Raw genomic sequence first — 22,790 nt, forward strand, 5'->3', positions numbered from 1 at the left:
ATAGGTATGGCCGACACACTGCCGACTGTGCACACTGCGGAGATGAAGAAACAATTCGACATATCCTGTGTGACTGCCCGAAATACAACCTGGAAAGACAACACCTTTCTAATAAACTAAACAGGTTAGATGACCAGCCACTGTCAGAAGAAAGGATACTGCGCCATCGTCATGACTCATCGTCACAGAAGAAAGCCGTGCAAGCGCTACTGGGCTTCTTACAAACTTCTGGCCTGTCGGAACGCCTCTGAGTGGACTGATTTTGTGTGTGCGTGTGTGTCGGTGTTTTTCTCTTATTTATTTTTTAACTCTCCCTTTCTTTTTCAACCCCCTATTCCCCAACCCCAGTGTAGGGTAGCATACCGGATACTAGCATCTGGTTAACCTCCCTGCCTTCCTCTTTTCTCGTTTCTCTCTCTCTCTCTTGTAACGGTAAACCCCACATATCAATCAGTCAGTCCAGCCTCACACATTTGATGCTTTCAATGAAGTGCAGCTGAGCGGCAATGAGCAAGACTGCCATGGGACCGCAGGTATAACACACCTACTACATGCGGTAAGTGTGCGAAGTGCATGGAAAACCTTTTATTTACTAAATGACAATGTGTCTATGTTCAGTGTTCATGTGCAATGTACCTGCAACCGTACTCAGCCGAGCTTTTTATAGTTGCGGGTTCATCTAATCTTCGCAATTTAGATTTCTATGTATATCTAAAAGACATATACACTGTCTATGAGAAACATACCACGGATGTCTACACAACATTTATGGTTCACTGGGTAAATAAAAAAAATTAATTGGTACTTATATCTGAATATTAAAAAGTTTGGTTGGAAGTACACAGGATTCCTGCTAATACTAGTCTGGTAGAACTTTGAGCTCTTGGTTTTGTTACTCTTGTTTTTTTTAAACCTCAGGCCACATCAGCTTGGCCACATCAGCTTGGCCACCCAGTGCACACCCAAGGGGCGCTCGGTTTTGGTATTGCCTTGACTGAGCATCAAAATTTGGGACGTTAAACCCCACAAATCAATCAATCAATCAAAATTAAGTGACTAGTATTTTTAACTAGACGAGTTTAATGAAAGTGAGATCTCCATTGTCTGCGCTGCTGGTGGCGGTGTTGTCTGAGATGCTGTATGCCACTTGGGGCTACCTGGGTACAAACAAGTCCGATGGCTCCACGACAACGGTGGGCAGGAACTCCGGCCACGATGAAGAGACAGAAGAACCACCCCTCACCTTTCACGGCATTATACTGCCCTAACAAGGTAAACCAAACCAGTCCCGCATTCGATACTACACAGAGCACAGAAAATCAATTGACGGCGGATTCAGACCTTCTCATTTCCTACGCGGCGCCTGTTTCGACTATTCCATACAACCCTATTTACATCAACTTTTACCCTTTAGAAGACACAGACCGCGACACTAGTCCATAATCTGGAGATTCAGAAAAGACTCTCACCCACCAAACCTCCCAGGACACTCACCATAAAGTGAAGCCTGGGAGAGAGCTCTCCAGGCCCCAAGCCTGGACACCCAGCTCTAGGACATCAAACACGCTGAAGAGGTGGCGACCAGGCACGAGCTGATAGTTATCTGAGAAAACCGATGGCGTTTGGAATAAAGCTGTTTACTACACGTACTACTTCTATATTTGCATATACAATATTGGGGCACTTCTTCAAATTTCAAAAGAAAAATGTGGACGCACTGGAATAGACTTATGAAAGAAATGAAAAACAAAAATTAAATAAAAAACAAGAGAGATTGTAATTAAGCTTCAACACAAAATTTCTTCGCGTTTTCATTATTACGTTTCTGCTTTAAAAAGTACAATTGGAAAGACCATGTAATGAGAGTAATGACACTACGACTTCTATAAGTAAGGTACAACTTCTCACAAACCATTTCAGTATTTTAAAGGGGCCCTGCATGACTTTTCCAGCAGAAGACTCGAGCCAAACACTAGAGCGCCACCCGAGGCGTGGAATTTACCATTTCTTTTCAAAGTCAGCTAGGAATCGTTCCCTCTTTTTTTCTACAGGGATGCCATAAGGCCAAATGAGCACACCATAGATTCAAAATTCATAGCCACTGACTGATTTGAGCATCGTAAGATGCATATTTACCGCGGGCGCAACAAGATGCCGCGACGTGTACACCCGCGCTCGCTCGCAATCCGAGTGATTGTATTTTAAAACACTTGTTCGAAAAAAAAAAAAAAACGCCAGGCCTGCGCGGAAGGCGCAGCACAGTAACTGTGAAAGCTATAAAAGGGCGGCCTTTCAGAGCATTTTCAACACATTCATTGGGTAACTACTGCAAGCACACTTGCTTGATATGGGCATTATTAATAAACTTGTGGGTAATGGGCCGGCATTCGCTATGCTATTTTTTGTCATTCTTCTGAGAAGCGTGGTATCCGGTAAACACTTGCTAAGAATTTTATGACAATTGTTCATGCAGGGGCTGAAGATGATGGCTGAAGGGGGTATGTGCCACAGTTAACAGTGGAACAAGAACAAGCTTTTGTAATGGGTTAGATCATTGGATGGCTCACTCGTGTCGCTATTCACATTGTGCGAAGACCGGTTATTCTTTCGCTGTTTTAAAATGCTTTATAAGTCATAACGAGATTACTTTCCTGACATCAAGCCTAGCTAAGGCAAGTTTGTCAACAAATCACACGCACCAGCGTAGCTCAGGGGTAGAATAGCGGGCTGGCGCCCAGCAGACTCGGGTTTCGAGCCCCACTGTGTGCATAGTGCTAGTTTCTTTTTTCTAATTTCGCGTGATGTGGATACGAACCTCGGCGGCTGCGGCAGCGGCGGCGGACGACTACACGTGACCAGAGTTGTGATGTCATAGCAGCTTTCGATGTACTTAATATTTTAGCCGTGCAGTCATGTCACACCAAACCAGTTTTGCAATATGTAATGTGAACAAAGCCACCGCTAAAGCAGCAAGACCATATCAAAATCATGACATTCATGTCATGATTTTTATGTTATCATCATCATCATCATCAGCCTAACTACGTCTACTGCAGGACAAAGGCCTCTACCATGTTCCGCCAGTTAACTCGGTCCTGTGCTTGCTGCTGCCAATTTATACTTACAAACTTCTTAATCTCATCTGCCCACCTAGCCTTCAGTCTCCCCTTAACCCGTTTGCCTTCTCTGAGAATCCAGTCAGTTACCCTTAATGACCATCGGTTGTCCTGTGTACGCGCTACATGCCCAGCCCATGTTAATTTCCTCTTCTTGATTTCAATTATAATATCCTTAACCCCCGTTTGTTCCCTAATCCACTCTGCTCTCTTCTTGTCTCTTAAGGTTACACTTACCATTTTTCTTTCTATTGCTCGCTGCATCGTCCTCAATTTAAGCTGAACCCTCTTTGTAAGTCTCCAGGTTTCTGCTCCTTAGCTAAGTACCGGCAAGATACAGCTGTTATATACCTTCCTCTTGAGGGATAGTGGCAATCTACCTGTCATAATTTGAGAGTGCTTGGCGAATGTGCTCCACCCCATTCTTATTCTTCTAGTTACTTCAACCTCGTGGTTCGGCTCTGCGGTTATTACCATCCCTAAGTAGACATAGTCTTTTACAACTTCAAGTGCACTATTACCTATCTCGAAGCGCTGCTCCTTGCCGAGGTTGTTGTACATTACTTTCGTTTTCTGCAGATTAATTTTAAGACCCACCTTTCTGCTCTCCTTGTCTAACTCCGTAATCATGAGTTGCAATTCGTCCCCTGAGTTACTCAGCAATGAAATGTCATCAGCGAAGCTAAGATTACTAAGGTACTCTCCATTAACTCTTATCCCTCACTGTTCCCATTCTAAGCTTCTGAAAACCTCCTGTAAGCACGCGGTAAATAGCATTGGGGAAATTGTGTCCGCCTGCCTTACACCCTTCTTGATTGGTATTTTGTTGCTTTTTTATGAAGCACTCTGGTAGCAGTTAATCCCCTGTATATTTCTTCCGGGATGTTTATATATGCTTCATTGACGCCCTGATTCCGCAGTGTCTGCATGACGGCTGATATTTCTACTGAATCAGACGCCTTCTCGTAATCTATGAAGGCTATGTATAGTGGTTGGTTATATTTCTCTATTACCTGATTGATAGTATGAATGTGGTCGATTGTTGAGTAGCCTGTTCGAAATCCTGCTTGTTTCTTTGGTTGATTGAATTCTAATGTTTTCTTTACCCTGTTAGCAATTACCTTTGTAAATAGCTTGTATACTAAAGAGAGCAAGCTGATCGGCCTGTAATTCTTCAAGTCTTTGTCATCTCATTTCTTATGTATTAAGATGATGTTAGCATCCTTCACAGAATCTGGTACTCTTCCCGTCAGGAGACACCTCGTAAACAGGGTGGCTAGTTTTTCTAACACAATCTGTCCTCCATCTTTCAGCAGATCTGATACCTGATGCTCACCAGCAGCTTTGCCTCTTTGCATGCTCTCCAAGGCTTTTCCGGCTTCTTCTATCATTACTGGTGGGGTGTCATCAGGGTTACTGCTAATTCTTATAGTATTAAGTCGTGGTTGTCCCGGGTACTGTACTGATCTCTGTAAAACTCCTCTGCTATTTTAACTATCCTATCCATATTGATAGTTATTTTGCCTTCTTTGTCCCTTAGTGTATACATCCGATTTTTGCCTATCCCAAGTTTCCTCTTCACTGCTTTGATGCTTCCTCCGTTTTTCAGAGCGTGTTCAATTCTCTCCATGTTATACCTTCTTACATCGGATACCTTACACATATTAATCAACTTCGAAAGCTCTGCCAGTTCTATTTTTTTGGTTGTACTTGAGACGTTTATGATTTGTCGCTTTTTAATGAGATTCTTCGTTTCCTCGGAAAGCTTGCCAGTGTCCTGTCTAACTACCCTGTCTCCAACTTTCACTGCATACTTCGTAATGATACTCGTCAGATTATCATTCATTATATCTGTGCTAAGGTTGATTATCTCACTAAGAGCTGAGCACCTGTTCTGAAGCGAGACTCTGAATTCCTGTACTTTCCCTCTCAGTGCTAGCTCATTGATTGGCTTCTTGCATATCAGTTTCTGTCGTTCCTTGTTCAAGACTAGGCGAAGTCGAGACCGTACCTTTCTATGGTCACTGCATCGTACCTTGCTAACCACTTCCACATCCTGCACGATTACTGGGTGTGCAGTCATTATAAAGTCTATTTCGTTCCTATTTTCGCCATTAGGGCTCCTCCATGTCCACTTGAGGTTTTCTCGTTTTCGGTAGAAGGTATTCAAAATCCGTAAATTATTGCGTTCTGCAAATTCCACTAGTTGCTCTCCTCTGGCGTTTCTAGTACCGATGCCATAATCTCGTACTGCGTGGTCTCCAGCCTGCTTCTTCCCTACTTTTGCATTAAAGTCTCCCATCAGTATAGTATATTGTGTTTTTACCTTACTCATTGCCGAATCCATGTCTTCATAGAAGCTTTCATCTGATGCGTCATCATGGCTAGATGTAGGCGCGTAAGCCTGTACCACTTTCATCTCGTATCTCTTATTCAGTTTAATTACGATACCTACCACCCTTTCATTAATTCTATAGTATTCTTCCATGTTGCCAGCTATGTTTCTATGAATTAGGGGCCCCACTCCCAGTTCTCTTCTGTCAGTCAAGCCCCGATAGCAAAGGACGTGCCCATTCTGTAGCACCGTATAAGCCTCATCTGTCCTCCTAACCTCACTGATGCCTATTACATCCCATTTAACACCCTCTAGCTTCTTGAATAGCACAGCTAGGCTTCTCTCACGAGATAAGGTTCTGGCGTTAAACATTGCCAAGTTCAGGTTCCAATGATGGCCTGTCCGGATCTAGAGATTCTTAGCACCCTCTTCTCTGCTGCGTTGCAGATCTGACCGCCGCCGTGGTCAGTTGCGTCGCAGCTGCTGGGGACTGAGGGTCGTGAGTTAATTGACGTATGCATGTGGGAGGTAGTGGCCAGATACTGCACCAGTATGGTCAATCCTTCTCTGGTGAGGGAGTGCGTTACCGTTGGTGGTTACTGGTGAGGCCAAATCCCAGGCCTCTTAATGCAGTTCCATCACCACGCGGATTCTTTTTTTATCCGGTTGGAAACTGCGCGGCACCGGGATTTAAACCTTGGACCTTTTGCATGCGAGGCAGATGCTCTAACCACTACGCCATCGCCAACAACTATGACTAGTCAAATATGTTCTTCATACAGTCATGTTACCCATACTAAGTTTGGTATTGATACCATTATCGAAACGGCCAGGAGAGCTAAAAGTCGTAGGTGGCTAGACAGACAGACAAACAGACAGACATACAGACAGAGACAGACAGACAGACAGATAGATACGATGAAAGTCCTCGAAGTTCACTAAAAAATGCTTCGCATTTAAAAAGTGCTCAATGCGATGACATGTGGTGGTGAACGGACTGGCATCTTGTACGTCCTTGGAAGATTCTTCCCTCGCCAAACTGTGTAGATATCAGTGTGCTCGATGGTACCAAAGGAAAGAGAAAGCACTTAAAGCATGCGTCAAACCTACTGATGCGCTCCTACTCATTGAATTCTAAACTTTCCTGCGGCACTTGACTGGTGAGACAATAAACACCTTTGAAGAAGCCATTGCATGATTAGTAGAAAAAAGTGCTGCAAGGCCCCTTAAAGAACCTGCATTTATTTACTTGTCTATAATATTTCATAGAAGTCAACAGCAACGACTTGCAACCAGAAACTTTTACTGAGAAAGCACTTAAAGAAAACAACTGAATACTGCTTATTGGTCCATGTATACTCAAGTCTGCAGCCAGAGGAAAACAAAAAGCACATGTCTTGGTTGAAAACCGATTCATACTGGTGCGAGTCGCTCCCTTTGAGGTTTAACTTCTCGTTGCTGGGAAACAAGAATGGGCCGAACGATAACACTTGAGTATTTCACTCCCGACTGAAAGCAAGAATGGCCCGGCACACACACTGCACAATCACGCCAAGTTCAAGCTCTCGTGCAATCATCAGCTGTACTTGGAGGCGGCGTTCTTCTCCTGCAGAGCGATGTCCATAGAGTCCATAGAGTCGCACACCGAATCTTCGTCTTCTTTCTGAGAGCACTGCTCCCCGAGACGGACAAATGGTGCCTCGAAAAGGAGGTGCACCGGTATGCTCACTATGATGCATGCCATTACGTTCCAAAGAAGTTCTTCCATCTGAAAGGGAGAGAAAACGTAATGTCACGTTGATGCCGAAACAATGAGCCATGATCGGTAGTGTACCTTTGATTTTAAAGCATAGACCGAAGCCGCGGCAACACTGCTTTCAGTTTTTCTTTTTTATGAAGGCAAAAACTTTCCTTGCCTTATCATACGAGAAAATTGACCGTCAATGGTGTCAACACAAGTGATGCAAGAAATCATCCCAATGTAATGATGCCCCTATCCCAATGTTCTCATCATGACGTCCAGGTCACCAAACATTGTGACCTCATAATGAGTCAATATTACATCACATATACAGTGGGATCACAAGATGACATCATGACTCGACATCGTCACTCGGTGAAAGGTGGGCCGATCGCGGAGGCAGTGCAAAACAAAGCAAAGTGCGGACAGCTTGCACTGCCTCGGATGCCGGAGACAGCTAGCTTTTGGAATATGGCGGGTTTTATTCAAAGGAAAGCAGATAGAACTCGTAGCATCACAAAAGTTTTGTGGTGTATGGTTTCAAGAAAACCTCTCTTGGAACGATCATGGAATAAGCTCAGCAGTGACCTTAGCAAAGTAGTAGGCTCTATATATAAAATTAGTAGTCTTATAACACTACCACTACAAAAAAAGCAATGTAATATGCCCTTTTTCACTCAAAACTTAGTTATTGTGCATTAGTCTGGGGAACAACAATGGCAAAAACTTATGACAAATTAATAAAACTGCAAAAAAAGGTAGTAATAACTTTCAAAAACTAAAATGGTAGGCCGCGAGACTTACCCACACACAGTTTTTTATTAAACATTCATTGATGAAAAAATCAAATTTACTATTATAGATTACTATTGCTCATAAAAAGCAGAGACTTCATATTAATAGTATACCAATTTCATCTCCACGATATCAGTTACGCCATCAAACAACAATGCACCGCTTATGCGAACAAACTACAGCGCACGACTACGTGGACACGAGAGAAAAAGGGACAAACCGCAGCACTGATTATGACGCAGCGTAGTACAACGCGTCGTGCACGTGGAGAACAGCAGAAATAGGTGTGCCGATATAATCACTGTCAAGGACGGGGTTGTTTTGAGGTAGTACTTGCTTTCTAAAACCAAAATTCCAGGATCTACAATATCAAATACCCTGGTTATAAACATTGTAAGGAATGACACAGACTTTAATGCACCCAGTTTTAAACAATGTGTAAAAAGCTTTCTCTTACATTCTACGATAAGTTATCAATAACATTTTGTACACCATTTATACATGTACTTTTCACTGTTTTTACTACTACAGTTTTAATCTTCATTATTTATAGCAATAAGGTACATAATCTTGAACTAATTGAATGATGTTTATTTTTCATGTAGTGTTTTGCATATGTTTCTTTCCATGAAGTATTTTCATGATTATTTTATTTTACATCAAGTGTGTTATTGTATTGTTTTATAAAGTGTTTGTAAATGTTTTTGTTGTCTGGAGGTGTTTTGTATGATGTGAGGCTGTATTTTCTCTGTTTGCATTTAGTTATGTACATGTTGATGCTTTATCATTTTAGATGCATCAAAACCATTTGTATGCATGCCAAATACCCAAAGGAGTAATAGCCTCTATCAGGCCACATGGCCTTTAGCTTTTGCTCCTCTTTCTGTAAAACGAAAGAAATAATAAACAAAAGAAAAAGAAAAGAAGTTCAATACATTGACTGATAAAAACGAGAAGATAGCTTTATGCATTTGAGTCGCCTTGGGGTAATGCATAAAAGACCTTCTTAGTTTAGCGAGTACTATTCAAATTATTATTCGGCAATTTATTGTTGTAATATGTATTACTGATGTACGTTTGTTTTGTTCCTATATAGTTACGACACTTCACTTAATGGTATTTTGTTATCATTTACTTTCTCATTTATGAGCATGCTATTTTCTAATAGGAGGGGCCCCTTTCAGGCATTTGCTATGGGACCTCCTTCTGTATATGCACCACCGTTTGTAGGTTATTTGATTGTGAACAAATATTTGACTGACTATTTGATCTATTCAGTGATTTACCCAATGGGAACTAAATTAGGATGCAGCTTTTTGAGGTTGTATTAACAGTTAACCAAGATATAGAGACCATGGCTATACCACTTGCACTCTGCGATTCACGGTGGCATCGCAATGTCTCCATGACCATGTAAAAACAGCTCCGCTTGAACACCCACGATACAGCTGCTGGTATTTCCCTAAAGAAGTGATTAAAATTGCAGGCCGAACTGCACAAAACTTCTCCCTATGACAAATCCAGTATTTAATTACAAAACTATTACAAAACCAGTACAACCCCAACGCCAATATAAAACCATGAAAAGAGGACATGGGATGTGGCCTCATTATCGCTCAGCAGCCATCCAAAGTCCGACGATCGAAAAAACACTGTTAAGATTTAGAAAGATACTTTGCTGCACGCAACTATAAAATCACTGTAGGCTACTATCAGTCAGTCGAGCACGGTGTCTCACCAAAAACATTTCGAGTTGGGCATCTATAAGACCCACGTCACATCGTATGTGTGGTCCAACTGTTATTTAAGGATTTGAAGTGCACCAACTCTCATCAATTGTTAAGACCTTACCGCAAGCTTGACTGTGTAGAAGATGACACCACGTGTGGTTCCATTGAAATAGAAGATAAGGAAAGGGTGCAAAATGTAGATGACGAAGCACAGCCGGCTGATGGGCAGCCAGCCAGGCCATGTGAGGAACACTCTGATGACTCCTGCAAACAAAAAAAGATAACAATAAAGAGGGGGAATATTGGAGATGTAAATTTTCTATCTATTGGCGGGCCAAGTGACACGTGAAACATAGTAAGGTTGAAAATGAGGCTAGTGAATTCAACATTGTTATGACCACAGTGAAACTAAAGAAAAGCAGTACAAGAGACGGCCAGTTGGCTACCCCTTAATAATTGGGAAGGAAGAAGTGGTATGAAAGAATGAAAAAAGAAGAATATATATGACGACACTTAACAGTGACTATGACAGTGCCAATGCCTCACAAATTCTGCGTATCCATCCATAGCGTGGTATTTTTTACTAATACCGCTGTTTCGCTGCTTTAACTTTCAAGACCTTGTAGAGAAGTGTTGGCTCCTGTTGTATTTGATGAATGCATGCTCCGACCTCGAAGCATACGGACGACATATTGATGTGCACGAAGGAATGTGCAGCCATGTACAATGTATAACGTGGACCATATACCTCCACTGCCCCAGGCGCTGACCAGCGCGATGTAGGCGACGGCGACCGAGAAGAGTAGTCGGTGGAACGCATCGTAGATGGCGTACTCGGTGCCTCCTGGTCTCATGTGACGGCCTTCTTTGTTCCAGAACCAGGGAATATTGGTGATGGCCACGACAGTCACCAGGGACAGTATCCAGCCGGCGAACGCAGCCCACTGTGAAACAGACGAGTTTGCAAGCAACGGTTGTTGATGTCGGTTACAATCTGACAAAAGAAAACTTACGCTCCGTCTCCAGTCATCTCTAGGCCACCCCCCCCCCTAAAAAATTGCGTCTATGCTCTATCCTACTATGTTCGCTTATTTTGGTGACGCCGAGCACTTAATGCTGGTGTCACGCGGAAATTTTCGATTGCGATTAGGACCCTTTCTTGATTGCGGTGAGCAATGGATGGTCGCTGTAACATGTGTATGTTAATCGGGATCAGGCGTCAGCCAAATGGGAATCTGGGAGCCAGATCTCGATGCCCAAATGGCAATTGTCCTGTACTTGATTGAGCCTGATTGCAATAAGAAGTGTGACACGATATAAGATAGACGCTTTTAACATACTATTCGTTTCTTTCACTGGCTTTAGTTTACGTAGAAAAAGGGGAGTGCGCCATTGAAAGGCCTTGGTGCCACTGCCTAATCAAGGATAATATTTAGGTCGAAATGACATACCTTTTGTTTTGCATTATGCTTGGTATTTACATCACCAGAGAAAACTTCGAGTGCACTTGGGCTGGCATGGCTTTCTTACAGAAGCAGAGGGCAAGTGTATAACGTGGTTCTGAGGGCCAAACTTAAATTTTTCATAAGTTGTAACCACAGTGTACTTTTTTTTTCCATTCGTAAAAGCAACGAAGTGAAATTCTAGATGCCTTTTTACTTATATTTAGGTGCACAATAAATCATCTCTGCAATAATGGTCGAACCTTCTGAAGCCCTTCACTACGACGCCCCTAATAACAATAAAACTCAACAGTTTTGATGCATATCGAAGAAATGCTCTATAAAGCAATAATGACTTCTTATAGTAAAAAAAGCCAACTACTTTTAGATTATTTACAAATACAAGAAAACACTCGCATAGTTGGGTATATGCGCGCGTTAAACAATGGGGAATCGGAAATCGATTCGAAGCCTTCAACCGCAAGATGTTGCAGATAATTCGATTGACAAGTCAAGTTGACAAAGGCAACTCTAAAACAAATTGTAAATTAGAGATAATGCATCACAAACTAAGATATAAAACTAAATGTAAATTAGTCAGCTATAACGATTGATTCAGTCATTGCCTGGAATGCTTATTCATAATGTACAACACACCCACAAAAAAAACTTAGCGTGCAGAATTTTCCAGGTTAACATCTTATATGAAGTGATAAATATGCAGCCTACTTTCTACTACCCTTTTTTGTTACTTTGTATGGGATCCCGGTATGCGTCTTTGTGGTTCCATTAAAGCTGAACATCACTTGTAGTCTGTCACGTGCAGCGCAACCCAGCCCGTTATTCGCTCAGCTATTGTTCTTCCATGGAAGTACCTACATAAACATTAAAAATTTTCACCCTAGAACGATGTAATACCGCAGCTTCTTTAGATTTTCACGTATCTGTCATGTTTCTTTTTTTTTCTTACCATGTCTGTGACGCGCAACATGCTACCTTGTGCCTAATAAAAAAGACAGTGAGGTTTGTATTTAACACTTGTAATTTTCCTTGTCCTTGAGGTAAAAATGAGCACAGTGTGTGTTTTTTAAAGGCAACAAGTGACGCATTGTACTAAAGATGAATACACGACAACTTGAGCGGATATTTCTCATTCAGAGGGTGTTTGTAGAGTAACACACGGCGAAATATTTCACGTCACAATGATATTGCTACGATACTGAGGGGGCGCATGGAAGAAGAGGAGAACGAGGTTGGCACGAGCGGTGATCGGCCAGATCCCTGGACTCTCGCATTGATGATCTCCTGTAAATAAAGGCATCGCACCGTAACAAGATTGGTGGAGGTGCTGGGTACAGCGGAGCAATCCAAGGCGAACGATCACGAAAGTGCTACCTCAAGAACTACACCGAAGCCGCCGACTGGCTGGTCTACCATCGCTCTCTATGGATCCGATTGCTGACGGCGACACCACGCACTCTTCGTCTGGCGCTGCGTGGCCCCGACACATGGTATCACGAAGCTTCTTTGGGAGGGTCGGAGAAGATGTCGACGAATGGCTGAAACACTTCAACCGTGTGAGTAAATACAACTGTTGGGATGCGGCCTCCCGGTTGTCCAACGTCGGACTGTTTCTTCAAGGGACGGCGTTGGCGGGGTTTGAAAACCACGAAGAAACACTAACGACCTGGGAAGCGTTTGAGAAAGAAATAGCGAGCTGCTTCGAGGACCCATTGATGAAGAAGAAGCGCACTGAGGAAACTTTGATGTAGCGTGCTCAAGTTCCCGGTGAAACATGCACAACGTACATTGAAAGGATTCTGAAATTGTGCAAGTCTGTAGACCCACGCATGAAAGAAGATGACAAGGTAGGGCATCTTCTCAAAGGGGTTGCTGAGGATGTCTACAATTTCCTCATCGGCAAGGACACCTTGGCGTCTGTAGCGGACGTAATACAACACTGCCGCACGTTTGAGACACTGAAGGCTAGGCGCATCACTCCCAAATTTGGTAGACTTGCCAAGGTCACCACCGTTGCAAGTGTCGACGTCCCTCCAACATCCTCCTGTGATCTTGCCTCAATGATCAGGCAAATCATACGCGAAGAACTTGGACGACGTGATGCTGTCAACCCGCCGAGAGCACCTGCTATCAACACCTCCCCGCCATGCGACGCAATGTGTGCTGCCGCTGATGCCACGCTATATGATGTGCCCCAATCAAGAGCACCAGAGCCCCCAACCGACAACTTACATCATCGCCGTGGTTTCCAGAACGCGCCCCCTCAGTATCGTAGCATCAGCGTCACCGTTGATGAAAAACGTTGCGCTCACAATAGTGTATCTTATCATAAAAAGTTGCCTTACCGACAGCCATCTCAAATGATTATTAGTGTGACAAAAAACAGGAATGAGAATAGAATGGATAAACTACAATGCTGTAGTTCCTCTTTTCTATTCTCGTCCCCATTTTTGTCGCGATAGTATTAGTTTAAAGTGGAAGCACACCAACTCACCCAATTGTTCTTTAGGATGCTATCTAGAGCCATTAGTTAGTCAGTTAGTTTGTTACAAAACTCCACGTCTCCCAAGTATGAAAACATATTTGAAGGAGATATATACACCTTTATAAGCATATATAAAATTGTGTATGCTTATGTAAAAAGATAAACAGAAAGGAGAAAGCCAGAAACAAGAAAAAATTAAGAGTGAAACAGCAAGCGATTGAAAAAATAATAAGATAAGCTTCCTGAGGCTTCGTTTTTTTCCAGGGGCTGACCTTGTTAAGGCCCAGCTTCGGCTTGATGGCGAGGAGGTAACCAACGATCAGTCCAATGCAGAATGGTCCGCCCCGCGTGTAGAAGTTTATTTCAATTGAGTCGTGGTAGGCTTGGCGAGAGCTGAAATTATGTCAAAATTATGTTTGTGTCAAAAAGAAAATAAATAAATAAATAGAAACGTTAATATTTTCGCACCGGGAGTAAAGGTATGGAGATATCACAGCAGTACTTTCTCTTCATACTCATGATACACCACAACAGACTGATTATTAAGAGGCAATCAATCTATCAAAGAAAGCTTTGTTGCCGAACTCAATGGTATATATTCTTGCTTCTGTATATAACTGTGCCTTTTCACCTCAGATGAGCTGCCAATTTAATATGCTAATGAAGCATGAACGCCAAGAAGTCCACTAGGCTAACCTCAAGCATGGCATGACCGAAGCAGGTATGCTTTCTTTTGCAGCTTCGTACTACTACTTCATACAGGTGAATGGCTATTTCTTTTGAATAGAGCATCTCACTACAGTGTTGGGCCAGTATACTGCTTGGTTACTATTTATGCCACCATAATATATCGATCTCATTACCCAGGTCTGTACTCTCGGAGCAAAGCCGTAGGTCCCAGGTCATTCGCATTGTTTATCGCAAACGTCGTCACCGAGCAGGCAAAAGTGCACACTCCCAGGGCAGCCATGGCGAACTTGGGCAACCTGCAATAAAAATCGGGTATTCCTGGTTAGTCTAGTCGAGCACTATGGGCGAGCCTACCTTGTTAATGTGACACTTTAATGCATGTGAAAAATGTGGGCATTAAAAAATTCGAACAAAAAGCTCAGCTCAGCAAACAAAAAAAAAAGGTGTCGTAATGTTAATAATAAATGAAAAAGTGATCAAGGTGCTGATAGTGAAACATGTTGCACAGGCGAACTTACACAATAGCGATGATTTATCTGTGGCAAAAAGTTAGGAACTTGTACGGGAACGCCAATTCTGTAAACTAAATCGATCAACAGACACCTAGCTTTATAATTCTGCCTTAGATATGCCATTTTTTTAGCAGAGTGACAGGATGGTAAACCTTCCATGAAACTAAGCAAACATTTATTCTGTGCTAGTTTTTATGGATGTAGTTTTGGCTGTACAACAAGCCCCAGCCGACTCTTACCAGACCTAAAGAAACATGCGGATGCACTTTAATACAACGTGACCAAACATTGTGTTGATGACTACTGCATGGGGTAATAGTCACTCTGTTCCTTGTGTTCTGTTTGATTCTCTGGGTAGGCAAAACGTACGTACCAATTTCGAAAGCAATGATTAATTTGATTGATATGTGTGGTTCCAAACATTCCGAAACCACCATATGATTATCAGAGAGACTGTAGTGGAGGGCTCTGGAAATTTTGACCACCTGGGATTCTTCGACATGCACTCAAATCTGAGCACATGAGCCTACAGCATTTTCGCCTTGATTGAAAATGCAGCCGCCGAAACTTAGATTCGACCACCGCAGCGGGGCGTCCATTGCATCGAAACTAAACGATAAATTTTTATTTATATAGTCGTATATCAGACTTAAAAACCCCCGATCAGACTGTTTCTGACTGTATATTTAATAAGGGTCAGTCTTTTATATTTACGGCAGGTGACATATGAAAGAAACACAAAAAAAACACACGACACACCCATTTTCACGGCATAATTGCAGTGCTCCTATAGCATTCCTTATGCAAGCGATATGCTCCTTCCGCGGCTGTTGATCATAGTGCTTACCAGGTGCAGTTGGCTATCGCTCATGCTGCTGCAAGCAACAGGTTTCTTGTCGCATAGCCACCACTATTGTTGATGTCCTGTATTGTTGAGCCACGGTGTGCTCTCAGCAATGTAGCCGAATGCTAAGGTTGTTTGCAGGTGGGTGTTATACCTCTGTCACACGGCATGTGTAATGTCCTTCACAGTGATTGACATTCATAACAAACATCATTGCGATGTTGCGTTCAGAGTCTACACGGCCATGTAAAATGACATTCACAACTGATGTCGATGTTTATCGGCAAGCTGCTATGATACCGAAAAGTTGGCGCATCTATTTACATAACGTTGTCCGGTTGGTTCAAAATGTACTGCGACAGGATAAAACAACATCAGCAGAAATAAAAATCCACTTACACATTCAAAGCAAGACAAGCTTAAGCTGCTCACAACTTGCAGTCAGCAATATTTAAATCCGTGTCAGTATTTATAAATTTGTGATCACGATGAATGACGCTCAGTGCCAACGAACGTTAATTGCTCTCCAGCTGCTGCGAATGAAGGATCAGAACTGATGGAAGCGCCTCAGGCTTGCCATTGAAAAAACATCACCGACAATGAGCAAATATGAACTGCGCCTACATGACGGCTTGTTTACGTTGGGCTTCAACTTCGTCGGCAATCAACAGAGAACTGTGGTACTTCCCAAAAAGAGATAATTGGTTTGAAAACACTCTTCCTAAACTGGTGTTCCACACTTGCAGGTGTTCTGCTACTAGCGAGGCTAACGTGGCAACCCTGCACCAAAACAACAGCAAGCGTTTTTAAATACGGCCAGCATGAGACGCCATAGAGCCAAGTCGAAGTCTGGGAAAGAGAATATAGCTGCACAAATTGCTTCCACTATTGCGTTGTACGTTAAAAAGTTACTGAAAAGTTGACAAACTTTCACAAACATCTGAACATCGCTTACACTTGCTTTAAGGTGTGAATTTTATAATCTCTTGTCATGGGCCTGTTGACGAAATTACACATGTCACACTTCTATAAGTTCAGTGAACCTATTCAATGGGCGAATGTGATTAGGTGTAAATGTCACTCACTGTGCCCGTGTAGCAGCCACAAAAATTACATTAACACCTAATGTCATTCGCAGCAAATGACAATACATGTGCCGTGTGACAGGGGTATTAGGGAACACTTGAAATTATGGCATGCAAGCGAGTATGTCACGTGGTATTTTGTAATGTATTTTGAGGGCATTTGCCGGAAAGAAAAGCAGTAAAACTTGACAAACTGTAAAAGGTCAGAAACCAGCCAATTGGTCGTTTTGCAACTCAATCTAAAACTTGATGGCTAGAATTGCTGACCAGGTTCGTTGCTTCTCATGTTGATTAAGGGTTCCTAGTTATTCAATTATTAATAACTAAAAAGAGCAGCATGACTTACTCAACACATTAGTGGGCAAGATGCTTTTGTTTGCGTCATCATAAGGTGCATGAGTTTGTTTTTAAGCTGTGGCTGGAATTGGCTGAGGCACCTTGTATAGAGAGGCATTCATGCTGCCCGGACGCAGAGAAGAATTATATTTACCCATCATCATGAAATTTTCTTTTTTTATGTGTTGCTCCCTTTTATCACATCTCGGTTAAGCTGAGCACCGCATATTTCATGTAAGAGAAATTATCCGTATTTCTTTGAACTATGGCTTGAGGAAGGGATCCCACTGTCATAAAAAGTGATGAAACAATGGTCAAGCCACTGTGTTGCATTACTCAATTTAAACATTATAATTTTTGCATAACTTGAGCCCTAATGAGCAAACATTTTCAAGAATTTTGTTTGTGTGAAGTGTCTGGCATACAGGTGGCCTCCTCTTTCCATAACTAAAATGGAAACCTTTGTATATAACTGAGTACGTTAGCCATCACATTTAGACACGCGCTACAAAAGTGAGGCTGTGGTAGGGGCTACCTGGCTGGTAGTTCTTGGCAGCGCAAACAGTCATAGGGGACTAGGAAAACCGGCTGTGTTAACATCGCAACCTTATCATGCCAAATCTTTCACGAATATTACCTAAATGCAAAGCAGTATCTGAACACTCTTATAAACTAATGCACTTCAAAAAAAACTAGAAAAAGTTATTTTCCTTTGCTGTACTCTCAGCAGCAGTTGCCTGTGCCTGACTATTGTCCCATTGGCCATACCAATAATTATGTAGTAAGAAAACGAGAACTTCCTTGAACTGAAACATTAGTGCCGGATCCTGGAAGCCTTTCACGAAGCAGGTCTGCTTTTATATACCAGGAACCTTCGTAAAAGCCTTCTTTCAACAAAATGACTGATTGAATCTGCTCTTATAAAATGTTCAATGCTTTTGTACATATGGACTCTTTGTGTAATATGAACAAATTTACCACGCATGTACGGAATGTGTTACTTTATAAAGTCAACAGTGCGTGAACTCTGGATATGTTACAGTTTTCTGCTCCATTATACATCCTTTCTGAGCTCGTAAATTATACCGATGTCCTGAGCAAACACCCATCAAAGGTATGCGACACATAATTCAATTAATAAGGTCTTGTCCCATGCACTGCTCACCGTATCAGGAGGAATCCCATGGCGATGCTGAAGATTAAAGCTTGAAAGACAAAGGCCAGGAACCACGTGTGCGGCATGCACTGAAGAAGTGTAAAGAAAAAGTCGAATCAAATCTGCAAACTTATTTTGAGTCAATACACATCGGTATCGTCGTGCACACAGATTTACGAATTGAATTGAGTAAAACTGTACTTGCCGCCATGAACGACAACAAAGCCATCGTTAAGCAAAAAGTTTGAGTGCTACGAAAAGGCAATCGGCATCGGCTCTGCCAGTGAGAGCACTGATGAGCCCTCCCAGTCATCCCATTTATATTGCTCCTCATCAGTCATCCCATTTATATTGCTCCTCATCATACGCAATTACATGAAGTGTTTAGTTCTTTTTTAATTACTCATGAAGCACAATGTTCACTACATGTCTATACTTCTTGCACTTGATGACTGTTTACCTGATCTTTTGTTGGGAAGAAGTTGTTGATGAAGAGCACGTTCCACTGCCAGCTCCTGTCACACTGTGCCAAGTACTTCTTGCTTTCGATGGACCACGTTGGCCCGCTTCCCAAGGTTGGGAACTTGGCATTGATCACTAGTAATAGTAACATATACAATGGCAGCAGCCTGCCAGTGGGAAGAAAAGAGCCAGTAGTCAACAAAGACGGACAGAATTTTCTTGCAGTGAACATTTAGCCCCATTGCGCACCGAATAGTTTTAAACATTTCTTTCCAACCATTGCCCGATGGCGTGAAGTTCGATTCCTCACTACGGTGGCACAATTTGATGAGGGTGAAAAGCGAAGAACACCTATGCACTTAGATTGAGGTTCGCGTTAAAAAACACCATGAGGTCGAAATTATTCTGGAGTCCTCTACTAGAGCATGCGTCATTACAATATCATAATTTTGAACGATGAACATCAACAGTTATTGACTTCAACCATGTATGTTAGTCCTGATATATGCTGCTTCACAGCCAAAGAAACCAACCACGTACTCCGCTACAGATGGACTTGGAATTACAATAGTGCAAATCCTCAGGCAAAACCTGAACATAGGGTGATTGCACGATAATACACTAATATTAAAAACACATGCGAAAATTTAGTTAATAACATGGCATCATATATATTCTCTTGTGCCGGTGTACTGTTTACCCTTACACCAGTATTTTATGGTAATAAAAGTTACCCCAACGACTGTCACAGATCACATTCCAGGGTCAGCTGCCAGACTTGTCCATCCCTGGGACATGATCCTCGCTTACATTTTGGCACGAGGCAACACGTGTTTGTCCCCACTCCACCATTACACCATATTAGTGAGATACATCAACTTCATTCTATCTCTCTTGCTCTTGATCTGTAGTTATCAGAATGTAGCATGAGGGCACGTTTATAGCACTCTTCAGTTTAATACATTTTGTGATCGTTTAAGGATAAAGTACAATGACAATGAATTATGGTTCGTTTGGTTAAAGCTCATCATAAAAAGGAAATAAACAGTGAGCGTACCCGACAAAGAAGTACTTGGTGGCTGCTAAGGCGCATCGGAAGTACCTCGTGGCGCTACAGTCTTCTTGGCTTCCACAGCGGCGTACAGCTCGCACTATGCTGTACGATATGGAAATAGCACTGAAAATAAATAAACAAGAAGCCACAATGAGCCAGATGCATACAGTGCTAGAGCTTACTCTAGAAGGTTGCATTTAGAATATTATGGGATTTACTTGAAAACAGTTAAACAGAAGCATGCTGGGTACGTGATAATTTAAGCACTTTTTGTCTGATCACGCAGAAAACACAGGCTTAGCCATGAAGCGCAGAGATAGTCATGAGGCTGTAATCTCATTTATATGCGATACTACATATAGTTTCCATTGACGTATGATATAGATGTCACTTCGTGTCTATCAAATATATATTCCATAGTCTCTGTCCAATTTTCTGAGGCTATTTGTCCTGACAACTTATTTTGTCCAAAGAGCATTGTTTACCTATATTAGCACGTAGTTTACAATGCACTTGTACAAACAGGGACTACAAGAAAACAAAAAATAAATGCACTTAGTACATCTGATTGCAGAAATATGGATAACGAATATGCGAAACAAATGGATGTTGTTCAAAATAGATGTTTGTGGCGTTACTAGAAAACTGAACCTATCTGATATACAAAGCTGACTGTAGATGATTTTCCTGTAGAAGATATGTCGTCTACACACTTATCGATATCGACTCCCGACACGCGAAATAATAGAGCTTCATGTAAATCATTTGTAATTATATATATACTCACATCACTGTAGCGATGGCATCAATAGCAAGAGAGTTATTGATGGCGAACTGAATCGGGGGATCATTCAGCACCTCCCTCAAGGACTTCAGGTTACCTGCAAATTGTTGCAGCAAGCACCGACCATTTGTAACTCATTCCCAGAGCCGATAAACAGAAACATTGTTGCACTGGCCATGATTTAACTTTTCAATGGTTATTGAGGCTCTGATATCAGAGGAACACAGAGGAAGTGGTAAGAGTTTTTGCACAATGCTTTAGTGATCACTTGATTCAGAGTGAACAAATAAAAAATCTAGACTTTTTAGATGCATATTTGCATCTGTTTAGAGAACGTAAACATGTGAATGGACGCCCAGCAATGTTCCGAGGACGTTCCAGCGGTGCCCACCCTTCTTTTCCCAAGCGGCTTTGTCTCCTCATTCAGTTCCTTCATGAAGTCACGTCCCTTGAAATGCACAAGACCATTCGTAAAATCCTGACTTTTTGAAGGAACATGACACTGTTAGGAATCGGCTCTCACAGGCAGTTATCTGTCAAGTCTATAGGTTTCAAGACTAATGACGAAAGTGTTCACCGCTTTTACCTTGCCCTGTTTGACGAGGAGACGAAAAGAGACATTCGCTATTACCACTTTTAAACGCGCATGTCCACAACGGTGGAGAGACGCAGCATAATATGAAGTAGGTAGGTGTAACACAGTTTTTTTTTCTTAGTTTTCACCTTTTTCTTTAGCAGCGAAGCTGTTTAAGCCGGGTGTTGTTCTGTCCGTCACGAACAGAAAACTCCGCACAGAGATGACGTCACCGCACATTGCCTAGAAACCCGTGATCCAACTGAGCATAGCTTCGTGCCTGCTTCCCAAGCCCAGACACAGTTCTTTCGACTGTTTCGGGAAAAAGTGAGCTTATGTTGGCTTCACTCAATGTGAGGTCGCCACAGAGACATGCCGTGAACATTAACTATGACGAACTACTACGGACGGCTTTGTTGATATGCTTTGCTGAAACCTGCAATAGCCGCATGCATATCTACGATTCAAAACTCTGGCATAACCTCGAAATGCCAAGACCAGCTAGGTGCCGTTGTCAGAGACCAGCTAGGTGTCGACTAGCTCTGTTTTGCACCACAAGTGCGAACTACGCCCCGCCTTTTTTTAGATAAAAACGATAACAGCGGTTAAATAATTTGAAAAAAAAAAACTATTAGCGTTTTCGAGCAGTGTACAACGTGAGCGTGCGTTTGCATTCCCCTCCATATAGACCGTTTTTCGCGGCTAGTTTGTCTATGCAAAACTAGATATATGATGCCAGATCACCGAAGCGCCACGGTCTTCTCCTCGGCGGCGTGGCCACGACGTGGCATGTGGCGGATGTTGCCCTGCAGCCTACGGCAAGAAATGGCAGTGGTAGTGATTCCTGAAGAAGAAAAACGGCACCTAACTTCTGTCAGCCGTAAGGCGACACGGCGCAGTGCCTAAGAGAACAAAAAAGAAAAAAGAGAAACAGGCTGTGCGGCCTATGCGCTGCGCCCTCTTTGTTGACCTTCAACTCGGGAGCATCGGCAGCGAATCACCTGGCAATCGGCATCGATGAAGAAGTGTAATAGAGAAGGCCATCAGATCACGTGTTCAAAGTGTTCAAACGTGGCAGCGCCCGTTCGCCGCTGCGGAAAACGGTCTAAACTCACAAATAAAAAGATGGCGAATGCTTGAAAGTGACGTACCCGATAGGTTGAAAGGCCTAAGTAGGAGAGTGCTGCCGATGATAACCCAGATGAAGCTCATGGAAGTGATGCCTGCCACGGGCGCCAGAGTCTTGCTGCCACGGCGGCCGTTCATGAGCATGCGGAAGTTGCGGTAGGCCGAGAAGGCGCGTAGCACCTGCACGTAGTGGTTCTCCGCATCTGTGCATGCGCGGCAGAAAGTGAGTCTAGTATCAGAATGATGTCTCAAAATATAAAAGTCTTGGTGCATGCATGGTGCTTTGACAGAGGATGTACTGTGGCGTGCCGCGCAAGAAAACAAACAAGCAAATCAATAGAGAACATATATCGGGAAGTGGTTGCCAGAGTTAAGCGATCAGGGGTAAAAATGACAAGACATGATGCTTCTGTTGTGTAAGACCATTTTCTAATGCCTGCCACAGACGGAAAGAAAGGTTCTTGCCCAAATTGCATAGGTACTTAGAAAACATGAATTTA

At 42.6% G+C, this 22,790-nt stretch overlaps 1 protein-coding gene across 1 annotated transcript in view; it reads right to left on the bottom strand.

Annotated features, from left to right (window-relative positions):
* Positions 1-6,649: 6,649 nt before the first annotated feature.
* Positions 6,650-22,790, bottom strand: part of LOC119160928 (nose resistant to fluoxetine protein 6) — a 119,767-nt gene continuing 103,626 nt past the window's right edge. The window contains exons 7-16 of the mRNA XM_037413206.2: positions 22,314-22,493; positions 20,592-20,685; positions 19,808-19,927; positions 18,749-18,917; positions 18,298-18,377; positions 14,529-14,651; positions 13,938-14,058; positions 10,466-10,661; positions 9,839-9,981; positions 6,650-7,219 (exon numbers count right to left, since the gene is read on the bottom strand). Of these exons, the coding sequence (XP_037269103.1) occupies positions 7,028-7,219; positions 9,839-9,981; positions 10,466-10,661; positions 13,938-14,058; positions 14,529-14,651; positions 18,298-18,377; positions 18,749-18,917; positions 19,808-19,927; positions 20,592-20,685; positions 22,314-22,493 (1,418 nt within the window). The 3' untranslated portion in view covers positions 6,650-7,027. The remainder of the gene's footprint in view (positions 7,220-9,838; positions 9,982-10,465; positions 10,662-13,937; positions 14,059-14,528; positions 14,652-18,297; positions 18,378-18,748; positions 18,918-19,807; positions 19,928-20,591; positions 20,686-22,313; positions 22,494-22,790) is intronic.

This window comes from Rhipicephalus microplus, chromosome X, assembly GCF_043290135.1.
Source record: "Rhipicephalus microplus isolate Deutch F79 chromosome X, USDA_Rmic, whole genome shotgun sequence".
NCBI classification, from domain to species: Eukaryota; Metazoa; Arthropoda; class Arachnida; order Ixodida; family Ixodidae; genus Rhipicephalus; species Rhipicephalus microplus.